The sequence below is a fragment of the Phoca vitulina genome, unplaced genomic scaffold (assembly GCF_004348235.1).
Source record: "Phoca vitulina isolate PV1807 unplaced genomic scaffold, GSC_HSeal_1.0 scaffold11, whole genome shotgun sequence".
In the NCBI taxonomy this organism is placed as follows: Eukaryota; Metazoa; Chordata; class Mammalia; order Carnivora; family Phocidae; genus Phoca; species Phoca vitulina.
Genome location: NW_022589714.1, coordinates 37,728,191 through 37,742,882, shown reverse-complemented (window position 1 = coordinate 37,742,882; position 14,692 = coordinate 37,728,191). Strand labels below are relative to the sequence as shown.

Sequence of the window (14,692 nt, the reverse complement as noted above, 5' to 3'; positions counted from 1 at the left end):
GGGGGGGGGGGGGGGGGGGGGGGGTGGAGAAGCGGCAAGATTTTTTTTTTTTTACTTTTAATATTGATGTTATTTCTATTTGGGCTTCCTGGGCATTTTGTTAATATAGTCTCCCCAGTGGGTAAAGAAAGGCTATTTCCTTTTTCCCTGTAGACCTTGGGGGGCGGGGGCAGAGGCAAGATTTTTTTTTTTTTTTTACTTTTAATATTGATGTTATTTCTATTTGAGCATCCTGGGCATTTTATTAATATATTCTCCCCGTGTATATTAGGTTTTGCTGCTGCTGTGTTAATGAGCAAGTTTCTTGCAGCTCTCTTTATGAGAGTTGCATTCCTTTGCAGGCTATCTGTGGCCAGAGGTGCAGATAGCAATCCGGAATGAAACACGTCTGTAGGAAGCCAGCAGGTCCTAAGGGAATCAAACTCTTGACCTAGGTCTCATTCACATTATGCCATGAGCAACTGAACTAATTGCCCACGATTTAGCAGATTAGATCCAACAAGACCTCAAAGAGTTGTCAGTATATCCCAAAGATAGTAACTCTCACTGCGGCACATGTAGGTACCAGAGAGCCTACTTAAATACTTTTAGATAAAGTTAGATTTTTAAGACAAGAAATATATGTACCTGTGATTGTGTCAACCAAATTCCTTAAGGGTAACTAAGATTGCAAAGAGGTCATGGCTCTGCGTCTCTCAGGCTGCAGATTTTGTAGTGTACATGGCTCCCCTTCTCGGGATCTCAGCTTCCCTATTTGTTAATGGGTAAGATTAGAATTGATTATCTAAGGAGTAGATGAGGAATTTGGACCTTTCCACCAGATACCCCAACCAGCAGAGGAGGGTAAATGGGTGCTATAGGGAATCTGGGGGACATAGTCTAAAATTTTATAAGTACAAAATTTTGTTCAAGTCCCTTTTTGTTTGTTTACCTAAAAATTCACCCAAGTGTTGTATTCTATCCCATATATATCATATTACTGTCCCATATACCCTGTCTCCAAGTTGAGTAAAACCAGCCGATTGGGAAGATGCACCATGTTTATCTTGGGCTTCAAGTAACTCCTGGTAGTTCTGGCTTTATTTAATCAGTAAGTTGTAGGCAGGAGTTGGAAACTGGCTCGGGGGAGCTCTGTGCTATAGGGCACGTCCCTGGGCAGTTACTGAGTTTTGCTTTTACATTTATAAAGTTCGATTGAGGTGATAGTACTTTTAGAACTCTCCAGGCTTTTATCTTGACCCTTCATTAAGTAGATAATACATTTTCTTTACTGCAGTTGATATAATATCTAAGTCTTTTTTTTTTTAAGTTTGCAGTTGTAATGTGGCTAGTTATGCAGGTGTGCATAGTTTAGTACACAATGTCAAGATTACCCAAGAAGGCCATCTACAGAGATACCTGAGTTCATGTACAAAACAGAGATTAAAACTATAGATGCAACCTTATTCAATGAAAGGAAATTTAATTATATCATTTGCTTCTGCAACAATTATTATAAATAAACGGAAGATTAGGAAGGGCTTTATTTTTTTTTTCTTTTTAAGTTTAGAGTTCCATCTCCTCGTCTTAGATTATTATATAAGGGATCTCCTGTGAAACCGTAACGAGTTGTTAATATTTCTCCATACAGAACACATTGCAGTATGTTTCAGAAACATTTCTTGGTAACACAAAAGGATTAAGGGAATTCTAGAAAATTCTATTTTTTGTTAGTTATAAAAATGACTGTATAATCCCTTTAAAGTCCACATTAGCTCTCTTTGCCCAGAAGGAGTTAATCCTCAAGACATTATAGTCTCAAATGACTAGAAGCGATTGGTCAAAATTCTGTAAGCCTAGCAGAAATTTGTTGCATTGTTTTCTATAAACCACAACCAGAGCTCATTAATTGAAAAATGAATGTCAATTTCCATTAGCTGGCATCTATAAACCAAAAAGGTACAGTGACCCTGGCATGGGATGGGTAATAAAAACATCAGCAAAACGTCTCAGGTAAAATAAGAGAAGGTGAGGGGGTGGAGGAATAAATTCAAAACCATATTGGAGTTTACTGGCAGGGCCCCACACCAAGGGTTTTAATGAGGCTTCTGCATCAAAATAAGGGAAACCACATGGAATGTTAATTATGACTATAGCATATTTTAAGTACAGATACCCACGAGAAGCAATTCTTTTTCTTTTTTTCTTTTTACGTTGACAAGCCTATCTGCGAGCTCTGTGCTTCTGGCGGGGGCGGGGGGGGGCAAACGGTGATGTTTTCAGTGTGACTTCTTTCTGTTTGAAATTGTTCACATTATTCTGGTTTCTCTCACTTGATCTGCACATTGAACTTAATCTGTACAGAATTGGCCTGCCTACGACTCTTAGCTCTGCCGACTCCAGTTCGCCTAGCTGCTCTGCAAGGGAAAGGCCGGCCGGAACCTCTGGGGCCCGCGCGTCCTGCGCGCAGCCCCTTCGGCGGAGGGCAGAAATAAGCGCGGGCCGAAGAGAGACCTTAAGCCTCATCGGCTCCCGTTTGCCATCTGTCCTAATCACTCCTTCCACATTTGAACACATTTGGTTAGAATTTTGTAGCCGGGAGGGGCGAGGTAGAGGCCGGCCGAAGATGGGAACCTTTATAGAAAGCAGAGAGTAACTGCCCAGAGTGTGTCAGTTTTGGTTTGTCATCTTGAAAGTGTTTGCTTCTGGTACTCGGAGCTTTTTACCCTCTGCTTCTGGGCTTATGGGCCTGCGGATTCCGGGAAAGCGCTCGTGAGGGGTGGGACCTTCTCTGCCTCCCCCTTCCCCTAAGGTTGTTGCTTCTCCTCCTGTCTCAGAGTTCAGGGCGGTGCTAGAGTGTTTAGAGCTGGAAGGGAACTTAGAGATCGTCCCCCTCATTTTACAGATGATGACACAGCCACCTCTGACTTCTGCCTCTGGCCTTCCCCTCTCAGTAAGAAGAGCCAGGCAGGTGAGACTTTTAACAATTGCTGGGCTGGGCGGGGCGGGGCTGTCTGATTGGTACTGTCCGGTTTTTGAGAAAAACTTTTGTTAACTACGAATCGCTTTTAAAGAATCGCTTTCGATGACACGTGCACATCATGGCCCTTACCGAAGATCCCAGGAATGTGCGTTTTAACAAAAATCAACAACTCTCAGTCAGCTGAGTATTTAAGGAAAAGTATTAGGATTATTCCTTTAATAAATCCTATAGCATCCAAGAAGAAGGGTTAAATAAAAACGGGGCTGAAGAAGTACCTCCTGACTAAGGCCTTGAAGAAGCACTAAGTGCTTTCCCTTACGGATAAAAGCTGTAGGAAAAGCAAACATGTGAGACGCAAAGAATTAGAAGGTTTTAGATGTGACAAAATCTTAAGAACGCTGGGATCATAAAAGTTCTTGTCCTAATTCTGTCAATTTTAGATATCATCTTTAAAGTCTTTAAGTCTTTAAAGATCACCATTCTTAAGTTTTTAGGCATTTCAGAAAACTGATTTCCACGTGAAGTGGTTTATGACTACGGTTTTATAAGTTTAAGCACCAGAAATAGCTGTTACGGAGGCATACTGTTAGCTTTAGAAGTTAAGGGGCTTTACATTTCAGGGCAAAACCAGCTTTGCCTCCAGGTACCACTTAGAATTAGCCGAAGCTAAATCTGTAGGATGTGGCACGGGGGCCTGGTGAATGGATGCTGAGGCAACCTCTTCCTTGTCTCCCCCGGGCATGGAGCCTCTCACAAAAGCGACTGTTGGCACCTGGCCTGAATGAGTCCTAGGTCACCCAATGAGGCTCGAAATGCAACAATTCCTAGGTACTAAGCCTTCCCCCCACCCCCACTTTTAAAACCTACTTATTTAGTTTATGACCCTTGGGAGAATTTCTAAGGGCTAGACTCTCCCTCTCTGCCCCCAGAAAAGTAAGATAGTTCCAGAACACATTGAAATCTGGTTTGGTTTTTTTGAATCCATTACTAAGATGGAGAATAAAACAAGACTATAGATGATTTTAAGAGTTGAAAAGAAGCGGTAGGAACATGTTAGGGTATCTTTTTGAAGTTCTTTCATTGATGAAAGGACCCTGCCAAGAGTACCAATAACAAAACAGATCACTCTGGGATTTCTTTATGTTGGGTTGAGAGAAAGAAACTTGTCCTACTTAGTAAAAACATCACTTTCAAATGTCTGAGGTGCAATGAGAATCAAAAAAAGAAAAAAAAAATCAGTGAGGATTCAGTCTTAAAAGTCTGGTGAGTGAATCTATGTGATCGGTGTTGGGTTGGTTTACACATAAGACCTAGCACACGCTGGGGTTTTTAAAGCCCTCTGGGATTCTCTGGGGGGGTGAAGAACTTAAGGACCATAAAGTGGAAAAAAAAAAAAAAGACTGGGTAGTGACCGGTGCGTTTGAAGGTCTATTTGTGGCTTGCTGTTCCTTTTTGGGAAGCTAAAGTTTTTTTTTTTTTTCATGTAAAAATTCTCTCATTATTTTAATTGATATTTACAGATTTTTCCCCCCATCTTCTGTTATAATTTTTAGGTGCTTCAGAACTGGGCCCTTTTTCAGACCCCAGGCAGTTCCCAAGCATTTCATCCCTCACTGAGAGCCGCTTCTCCAACCCACGAATGCACTATCCAGCCACCTTTACTTACACCCCGCCAGTCACCTCAGGCATGTCCCTCGGTATGTCCGCCACCACCCACTACCACACCTACCTGCCACCACCCTATCCCGGCTCTTCCCAAAGCCAGAGTGGACCCTTCCAGACCAGCAGCACTCCATATCTCTACTATGGCACTTCGTCAGGATCCTATCAGTTCCCCATGGTGCCGGGGGGAGATCGGTCTCCTTCCAGAATGCTTCCGCCATGCACCACCACCTCGAATGGCAGCACGCTATTAAATCCAAATTTGCCTAACCAGAATGATGGTGTTGACGCTGATGGAAGCCACAGCAGTTCCCCAACTGTTTTGAATTCTAGTGGCAGAATGGATGAATCTGTTTGGCGACCATATTGAAATTCCTCAGCAGTGGCCCAGCGGTATCTGGGAGCCGCATCCCAAATGTATCAATATATACATATATAGAGAGAGTGCATATATATGTATATCAATTAGCTATCTACAAAGTGCCTATTTTTTAGAAGATATTTCATTCACTCACTCAGTCATGATCTTGCAACCACAGGAGGGTAGAGATACTGAGAAGCAAAAGGCCCGAGAGAGACCATCCTACCTAGGTTTCAGATTGTTTTCTACTTAAAATGTACTTTTACAAACCAAGGAAAAAGGTATTTTTTTTGTTGTGTTGTTGTTTGGCCTGTTATCATAAATCACCTGTTCCTATGCCAAGTCAGAGAGGTGGACTCCAGGTTCAGGAGGAAGAAGAGCAAAGCCGCTTCCTCTCTGTGCTCTGAAACCACACACCCTCGCGGTAGCAGCTGTGTTTGGACCAGTGCACTCTGCAGACCAGCTTCCAAAGCTGGTCGAGGTGCACGTAAAGGCAAAGAGGGAGAATGGATGCTTCCATTACAGTACCATCCATTCCGAGTAACTGTCCCAGACTTTGCTTTCAAAGGCTTGCCGCAAGTTCTCATTTGAACTGTTTGGTTCAGTTTTTGTTTTTGTTTTTGTTTTTGTTTTTGTTTTTCTTTCCTACTTTAAGAAAGTGACTTCAAAAAATACTGATCGGGATAGATGATTTTATTTTACTTTTTTATACTTTTTTTGTTTCCTTTTCCCATTTAACCAAAAAGAAATCCCATCCCTCAGCCACCCTCCCCACCTTTCTCCTTTTATGCAAAACTCAAAATGGCAATACCTTATTATAGCCATAATGGTATAGATAGTGTTTGCGTTTGGCTGTGTGTTGTTTCCTTTTTTTTTTTTTTAAATTATGATATGTGTAAAATCTGAGGTAACTTGCTAACGTGAATGGTCATATAACTTTAAAGATATATTTATAATTATTTAATGACATTTGGACCCTTGAAACATTTCTTAGTGTACTGATATGCTGACTTCGGTCTCTAAAAGTGCTCTTTATTAAATAACAAAATTCTTCAGTGGGCTGGAGCCATATCTGAAATATTGCTAAGCAATTTCAGTTCATCCAGGCACAATGTGATTTTCAAAAATACGTCCATCTCCAAATATCTTAGATGTAGCTTGTTTTTGTGATGTATGAAGGAAATGTTATGCTTCGTTCTTTCAGACCTTGGATTGCCTCTAACCCAGCTTTGCCTTCTAAAGCAATAATTAGGGATTTAAAAACCAACTCTTAGCCCCGTATCACTCATGTTGCCCTTTATCAGCATGAAATGCTGGAGTGATGTGGTTTCCCAATTTCTTTCAAATAATGATGACTCTTGTCATATTAAAAAGACAAGCACAAGTGAATCATTGAGCTGCAGAAAAATGTTCTGTGGTTTCCTAGTTAAAGCAAAACTCTAAATCGCCAGGCTTCATAGTGAAGACATAGCTTAAAGCCACCCATGTGGCTAAAGGATGGATCATGATACACATAGGACAGTAACGCCAAGTTGCACCAGGGATTCTTAACCAACCCGCCTTACCAAACAGTAAGTCAGGAGAACCCAGATCTGCCTTACCTGAGGCCCCGCTGGCGGCTCTCCACGGAATCTGCATTTAAAGGAGCAGGTGAAGTCATTGTCTTAAAGGGCGCCGGGTCATCTGAAGAAGCAGGCGAGTTCCAGCAGATAGCTGAGCTGAGGGAACATCCGGGCTGCAGGGGCCCATATCCAACCCTGTGGGGTCAAAGGAAGGCAAGGCCATGTGGAGTTTGGTGTCTACTACTGTGTACGAATTTGAGCAGAAGCCCTCCTGTAGGATGCACTTTGACCACTCCTGGTGACCCCATGGCAAACTCTCGAGCGTGAATCCTTAATCCAAGCCAGGATCACTCCATGACACCACCGGGCAAATCCCTGCCTGCTCCCTCACAGGTCCGGGGCCCCTTCGCTTCAATTCTGTGCCCCCGCTGAGCAGAACTTTGTAGAGATTTGCCTCCAGCTCCTCGAGACCCTTTCCCCGTAGTCATTCCCAGGCCCGCTTCATAGGCCGCCAAGCCTGGCGGGATAGCGCGGGGGGCACCTGGCCCTGTGCTACTGGCTGGGGGCCTCCCTTGCAACCACCCCGACTCCTCCCAACAAAAATCGAGGGCAAAACAAAAAACAAAACAAAACACTTCGCCTTCTAAAGGTTGTATACCAAGTATGCTTAGATAAATAAGCCACTTTCCTATTCCTTAACTAAGAGGGAAGTAATAACTGATACTATTTATTGTTTGTGTGTGGTAGCTTGAAGCACGCCACTGTCCATTTATTTGTTAAGTGTAAAATATGTGTTTGTTTCAGCAGCACTTAAAAAAGCCAGTGTCTGGTTACACATCTCAATTTTAATTAATTGACGTGGAAATGTTACCGCCAGTGCCAGCTGTACCCTATTTAATAGAAAAGGTACTATATTTGTACATTATTTTTTAATGTTAAAAGGGCTTTTTTAAGTTTACAGGACACATACTAAGTGACTTTAGGGATGCTTTTGTGTTGAAAGGTTATTATAGTGGCTGCAGGCAGCAACCCAGAAACACTTTAAAAGTTGTTGTGTTTTTTTTTCTTGGGAAAAATTCAAGGACTTCTTCCTTCCCCCCTCACTCCAACCACTCCAAAGGGGTAAGTCACATTTCTTGGATTAAATTCTGCTCTTTTTCAGCCTGGGGGTTAAATATTCCCCCCCCCCCCCCGCCCTTTTTTTTTTAACTGAACCCTTAATTTGCACTGGGTCATGTATATGATCTGTGATGTCAAGACCAAAGCAAAGCCTCACTGCTACGACCATGGAACCACGTACTAGCCAACGCTCTGTGTTTCCTTCAGGTTCGCAGAGCACGGTTCTCTTTGTAGCATAGACGTTGCTGGAGTTTACAGCGTGACCAACAGAGCCGCTTTCTGTCTTAGTTGTCTCACCAAGTGTGACCGGTGTCAGGGTTCCAGAACAGGTACCACAGCGTTGGGTTTAGATGAGTGAAGTGACTTCCAGCCTGGAACTGAGAGACTCAACCCCCACCCCCGGGGGCCTTTTAAAAACGAGCAGAGAAACCCACACCAATAGGGATCATCCATTGCAAACACAGAGGGGAGGAGATGTGTGTGCTGGCTTAAGGTTCCTTCCATTCCCAGGAGAGGGACTGACTCAGAGTCTAGGTTAATACATGGAAACACAAAGCACGAGTGAAGACAATAACGACTTCTATGACATTCGAAAGAACAATAATAAATAAAATAAAGACGACTCTTCCAAACCTTGAATTTGTTGTTCTTAAAAGGAGAATGCATTTAAAAAATATTTTCTGTGTGAGAATTTTTTAGATGTTTGTTTACTTCATGTTTACAAATAACTGTTTGCTTTTTAATGCAGTACTTTGAAATATATCAGCCAAAACCATAAGTTACAGTAATTTCTTAGGTATTCTGAATAAAATTCCATTTTTTTTTTTTTTGGATATGCTTTACCATTCTTAGATTTCTGTGGAACAAAAATGTTTGTAGCATTTTGTGTAAATACAAGCTTTTCATTTTTATTTTTTCCAATTGCTGTTGCCCAAGATCTGCTTTCCCTGCACATATTGTACAAATTCTGCTTTGTGCCACAGGCCATGATTGTGGATGAGTTGACTTTCAACTTCAAAGGGACTATTTGTATTGTATGTTGCAACTGTAAATGGAATTATTTGGCATTTTTCTCATGATTGTAATATTAATTTGAAGTTTGAATTTAATTTTCAATAAAATGGCTTTTTTGGTTTTGTTACGTGTGTACTTTGGGTCTTTTCTCAGCCGTGGTTTCTTCTCTAGTCTGACGCCTATTCCTGCCTACACCTGGGCCCTTCTTGGCTGTAGGACTTGCCAGGGCCAGAGGAGAGTGGGGGTCTCTATTACTGGTGAGAGGTTAAAACATTCCGCTGGGCACTGCCTTCTTGGTTTGTCCTAATCCTACAGAGGCGTGGGCGAAGGATCTAGCAGTGAACTCACTTCCTTATCAGCCTGTGTCCGAAGGAAAGAGTGCCCACCCCATCCTTGAGTAAAGCCCCTTTATTCTGATGAAGGGACCAGTCTGGAAACAAAGACAGCGGGCTCTGTGGACCCAGGGTTTTAATCTCTGGGCATGTGAGCCGGAGCCAGCAAGTGAATCCTGGCTGGGGTCAGAAGATCTCAGGCAACCCTGCCCTAAGGGGTAGTCGATTTTCCTTCCCACATCTCTTTTGGGTTCTTAAAAAGAAAGTCAATCAAAGCACAAGGGTAAGTAAAAACGGACCTTGGCCTGGAGAGCTGTAGCCTCAGAAAAATTCCACTAGGGAGCAGACCTCTAGTTTGGAGATTTTTTTTTTTTTTTTAATGGGCCATTGTGTATTTTTGTAAGTCCCTCCCCTTCGATAAGGTTGAGGGCCTGGGGTAGAGTGGTTGCTCTCTTTATGTCGTGCTGTCTGTCCGCCTTGGCTTACCACAGTTCTAAAAGAAGGACCAGAAACCGTGCAGCAGAGATGCTCAGGCGCCGGCCAGTGGCCCACATGATGCTAAGAGGGAGAGGCCTCCTTTGAGATCTGCTCATTCTTACCCCTTTGGCATTGTGTTCTGAGAAATCTTGGAGACAGCTAATTTCTAAGACTAGGAGACATCCTGAAAGCACGCGGGTGAGACCTAGGCCAGCGAACTTGTTTGCAACTCTTTGAAGATGTATATTTATTTATCCTTTTATATTAGGCATCTGTGTGGCTTTCAAAGACATTGCATGGGAGGTGGGCAGAGTGGCTTTTTCTCTCTCTCCAGCTTTGTCCAGCAGCATGGTTTAGGGCAAATGACTTTGCTCCTCTGGGTCTCAGTTTTTTCGCTTATGGAGAGGCATTGGGCTAGACCTTGGCACTGTTGACATTTCAGCCTGGATAGTTCTTTGGTGTGTGTGTGTGTGTAGGGAGTGCGGTCCTACACATTGTAGGAGGTTTAGCAGCATCTCTGGCTTCTACCCACTAGATGCCAATAGCACTGTCCCACTCATGACAACGAAACATGTCTCCAGAATGTGCCCTGGGAGGAAAAATCGTCCCCGATCGAGAACCAGTGGGCTAGAGGCTCTCTCTAAATTCTTCAGTCAGGCTTTCTTGACACAACTAGTGTGAGAATACATTGCTCATTAAAACAGGAGAGCTGGGCGGAAGCCCGCGGACCTTCCTGGAGATGGACATGCATCACCCTTTTCCATCCCTTCACCTGCTTTCACCCTGAGGTTGGGACGTGTTGTGAGGGGGGCTCCTGGCTTTCCCGTCTGCACATCCCCTCCTCCTCCTCATGTCCCAGGGAACGTGCACAGCTGTGTGGCTTTGTGAGGCCCGGACTACTTGGCCATGTGTATCATGGCTGCTTCTGTTCTCACTGGAAATGACAGGCGGAGGAAGAGAGACGTTTCTCCAGTGTGTCTGACCCCTTGTGTCCCCTGCTCCCCAAATATCTCATCATCAGGCATTGCTTTGAGAGTGGGTGTTTCCTGTTAACTCAGTCCCGGCCGACACTGGCCCAATAAACACCTCAGCTCTCTGTTGCAGAGTTTATTTGGCTGGGAGATGGGTATTGCCATGTAAACAGGAAGCCCCCTGAAGTTATTATCTACAGATGCGGTTGAAGAGCCACATGTTTATATTTATGGGATTTGAAAGCAGTCTGAACAGGCAAGGGAGGAGGCAGGGGAAGGCCTCGTTCACAATCAGTGAGAGCAGGGCCTACGGATCTTCACAAGGCGATTTCTCATTCCCTCTGGAAACGGGTGGGTAACAGTCATGCCCCAGCCCAAAGCCGCAGCACAAGTGGAGACACTGGCTGGACGGATTTAAGCAAACAACCCCACTGTGAGCATCGGGACAATGCTGGACGGATTTAAGCAAACAACCCCACCGTGAGCATCGGGACGACCCAGCCAGCTGGCTTCCCGGCCCCGGTTACTCAGAAATTATCTTAGAGACCAGTGCTAGGAAACACTGGTTTGGGGGCATCTACGAAGGTAGGAGCCTTAGGAGAAGATCAGGTTATAGTCTCTACGTTTTTCTGGGGATGACTCAACTGCCTGCCACAGTTTTAGTGAGCCCGGGCCAGCTCGCCTGTGGGCTCGCAGGCAGACTCCTCAGGGGCCAGGAAGGATGCCTTCTTGCCAGAGATGTCGGGTGTTGGTGCAGAGAACACGCAGGTGGTGAGACAGCTGCGTACACCGGGTTACTCCAATTCCTTCTCTGCCCACCTCTGCTCTCCCTTCGTTGGCTCTCCCCTCAGGCCTGCAGAACGTGTTAAGTAGGGCCAGGTAGGAACCAATACATGGATAGCGGATGCTCTATATTTGATTCTGAGCTCTGAGCCAAGGCAAGGGAATCTCTCCCTTCCTTGTCTCCATTCCTGTGTACCCGGAGAAGCTTCTCTGTGACTTCCCAGAAGTGGGTATTCAATTGGGAAGTGAAGTTTTTAAAAAGCTTGGAATTGGAAGTGAAGTTTTTAAAAAGCTATGAATTTAGTTATGAATTTAGCAAAGGAAAGGATCCACTGCAGAGGCAAAGGGAACCACACTGAGGGAACCACTGTGTGTGTGTGTGTGTGTGTGTGTGTGTGCGCGCGCGCGCGCGCACGCGCGCACATGCCTAAAGGGATGGAGCGAGGAGGTAGAGGGATGGAAAGGGATGCCTGAGCAACCATTCAGGGAAAACTGAAGCCCGCACGGGCGCTCATGCACACACGCACACTGCTTGACACAGCATTTGTCTCAGGTGTTTGTTTTTCTTGCAAATCCTACAAAAGAGTACTGCATTCATTCCACAAGTGGTGAAGAAGTAATTCTTCTTCTTCATAAGGTTATTTAGAAGGGACCAGGGACACTGGATGCCCCCTGAAATGTCAGGAGCACGGTGAAGCTGACATTTAAGAAGGGGTTATTATTTTTGTGAAGTTTTTATTTAAGAGCTTTTCGTGACTCAATTGGCCCTGCTGTGGAGACATGCACAACTAGTTGGAAAGCAGAAGGATCAAGTTTCTGGAAACCCACTTAACTTTTACTAAAACTTATTTTATTTTGTTTTCTTATTTTGTTGCAATGATGTCTGGCCACTTAGTGGAGACTATAACCTGATCATCTTCTCCTAAGGCTCCTACCTTTGTAGATTTTCTGGAAAACCTGTTTTCTGTTTTTAGCATGGCCAACGCAGCTCACAGCTTGATGGCTCTTTTTTTTTCTTCACCCAAGGTCATTCTGTGCCACTCTATAGCCAGTAGAAAGGGAAGAATTCCCCCCCGCCCATACCTGTCATTCTTATAAAGAAATCAAGACCATACAGCAAAATGGTAAAAGGGGGAAAAAAACCGAGGTGGGAATCTGGGGGGCAAGCAAAAATTCTTCCACCCAAGCCCCGCAAGAAGTAGTTTTGTCTGCACAACATTAAATGAGACCAGCACCCAAAATTGTAACCAGGTCTCAGGCAGCCTGTACTCCGTAGGCCTTAGACATTTCTCCTGGAGAACCCAAAGTACCAGAGTGAGCTGGCTTGTGGAAAACAGAAGTAGGATACAGCAGGCCGCGTGAAGTGAGGCGGTATAGGATCTGGTGGCTTTGAGAGACAGGAGTAACCAGCAACTCCCAGCTGTATGATGGACTGATGTAAACGTGCGAATTTATTGCTTGAAAAGAAACAAAAAAGCAAGCAACAAAACCGCGCGACATGCATCATCGTGGGAGAATTAATACAACGGTTTTATGTTTTAAATCTCCTTCGACATCATTTCCTTCCTAAATGAGGTCATTTATTTTTATTTATTTATTTTTTTAAAGAATTCCATCCACCCTTCTGACAGAGCAACAGCTCAGGCGAGTTTCACTTTCTGTTTCTGCGTTTCTCTGAATTCTTCTGCCCCCCCCCCCCCCAAAGTGGAGGAGTCTTCTGTGACATCCTTACATCTTCCCGGGGAGGGGTGGGGACATCTCAGCCCCATTCTGTCTTCTCTAACACTCATTTCATATTTAAATCTTGAAAGTCACAGTGACCTTTCTCATCAGCCATGTGCTTCAAGAGCCTTTTTGTTTGCGGATTTGGGGGCATAGGAAGTTTGACTCCTTATCAAGACCTTCTTATTAGTGGTTTCACAGATGAGAAGGGCAGAGATTATCACTGAGTGTAATCCTCCGCCATGGCTTCTGGAACCTTCGCTGTGCACTCGGGTTGCGCCGGGCAGGACTGCTGGGCCCACTTTCCCGCCTCGTGGGCGCGGACCGAGAGAGGAAAGGACCCGGGAGGGAGGCGAGTGCGGAACTTTCTCAAGGAGTTAAGTGGTTAATAGGAATTCAGTTTTTTTATTGGCTAATAAAACCTCCCAGGGTTTTTCATATTATATGGTTCCTTCAGGCTCCCAGCCCGATGCTTAAAAAAAGAAAAAGGCGAAAACAACAACAAAAAGCTGGAGCCTAAATACCAGGGCTGTCCCAGTCTTGTTTACTTTTTCATTTCCGCAGTTGTAAAAAAAAAAAAAAAATTCCTCTGGTTGTTCAATTTTATCACACGGCAGGAGCGGATCAGTGTTTGAACGACTCCCGGGCTCCCTGCCTCTCAGGCAAGGGAAAAAGTCCGCTCTGGGACTCCAGTTCAGAAAAGAGGAGAGAACCTCGATGCAAATGATGGATGCGTCGGGGGGGGGGGGGGGGAATTTGGAAACGCAGGCCGTCGGGGGAGGAGGGAGAGCAGATATTGAGCTGCGATACATCTCTGCAATCCTGGATGCAAATGATCTCTGTCCTTTTATTGCCAGTGGTGCTGTTCTCCCAGCAGAGCAGGATGTTCTTGTTTTTAATAATAGCCAGACCAGATGCTAAATTCTCCTCGGCAACGTGCTGTATAAGTGAGAAGGCAAACAGCTGATTCCTGTTAAGATGAACACCAGGAGAATAAGCCAGAAAGTATGAGAAGTCTCTGGAGGTTTTTGCTTTGTAAACCCCTGTTTGGCAGAAAGATCACAGAAGCCCGGGCTGAAAACACAGTGTGTCCTCCTGCACCCGGTCCTCATCGGGGCGCTCGCCTGGGGGCCTCCGCGCCTCCTGCCTTCGCCAGCCAGCCCTTGCCGGAGTGAGCCAGAGGACTGGCTTGCAGGTTCCCCCAGAGGGGAAGTCGGAAGCCCCGAGCCCTTTGGCTTTCAGTGACTGTAGAAAAATACTCATCAATAGGAGGAATTTTTTACTTGCTCCTTGCCATAGAAAATAGTGAAATCCTGAACAGAAGCCAATAACTTTAAAATGGCATCTTTGTTCCATCTTTTTCACTCCCTTCTTCCTCCTGTCAGAGTCTATAAAACCTCTCGGTTATTATTTTGTTTTAGAATATGCCACACATGTAAGATGCTGCTTTCTTCTCTCCCAGGGAGCTGCCAGAGCCAGAGGCACTGTGGGGGCTCCGGGGCGGGGGGAGCCCACTGACCAAAGCAGACAGTGACCAGGCCTCACTCTGCTGCCGCTCGGGCCACCTCAGTATGCAGGCCTGAGGTGGCTTCCCCGAGAGCAGGGGTGCCCTGTGTGAGGGGTCCACACAGAGCCCTCTGACCGTCTCTCCCTGGGACTTTGCTCCCAGGCCCGCGGGAGAGTGAGGGAGAGAGAAGGAAGGGCTGTGGGGAGCAGGTGGAGAGGCG

The 14,692-nt window shown here is 45.0% G+C and overlaps 1 protein-coding gene across 4 annotated transcripts in view; it reads left to right on the top strand.

Annotated features, from left to right (window-relative positions):
* The window catches only part of RUNX2 (RUNX family transcription factor 2), a 122,746-nt gene extending 113,922 nt beyond the window's left edge, over nt 1-8,824 (top strand). For 2 of the 4 annotated variants that reach the window (XM_032409720.1, XM_032409719.1), the window contains one exon: nt 4,516-8,824. In XM_032409720.1, the coding sequence (XP_032265611.1) occupies nt 4,516-4,994 (479 nt within the window). In that variant the 3' untranslated portion in view covers nt 4,995-8,824. Of the gene's footprint in view, nt 1-2,884; nt 4,490-4,515 lie in introns of those variants that run through there. The other 2 variants (XM_032409723.1, XM_032409722.1) reach the window with 2 other exon arrangements.
* The last annotated feature ends 5,868 nt before the right edge of the window (nt 8,825-14,692 follow it).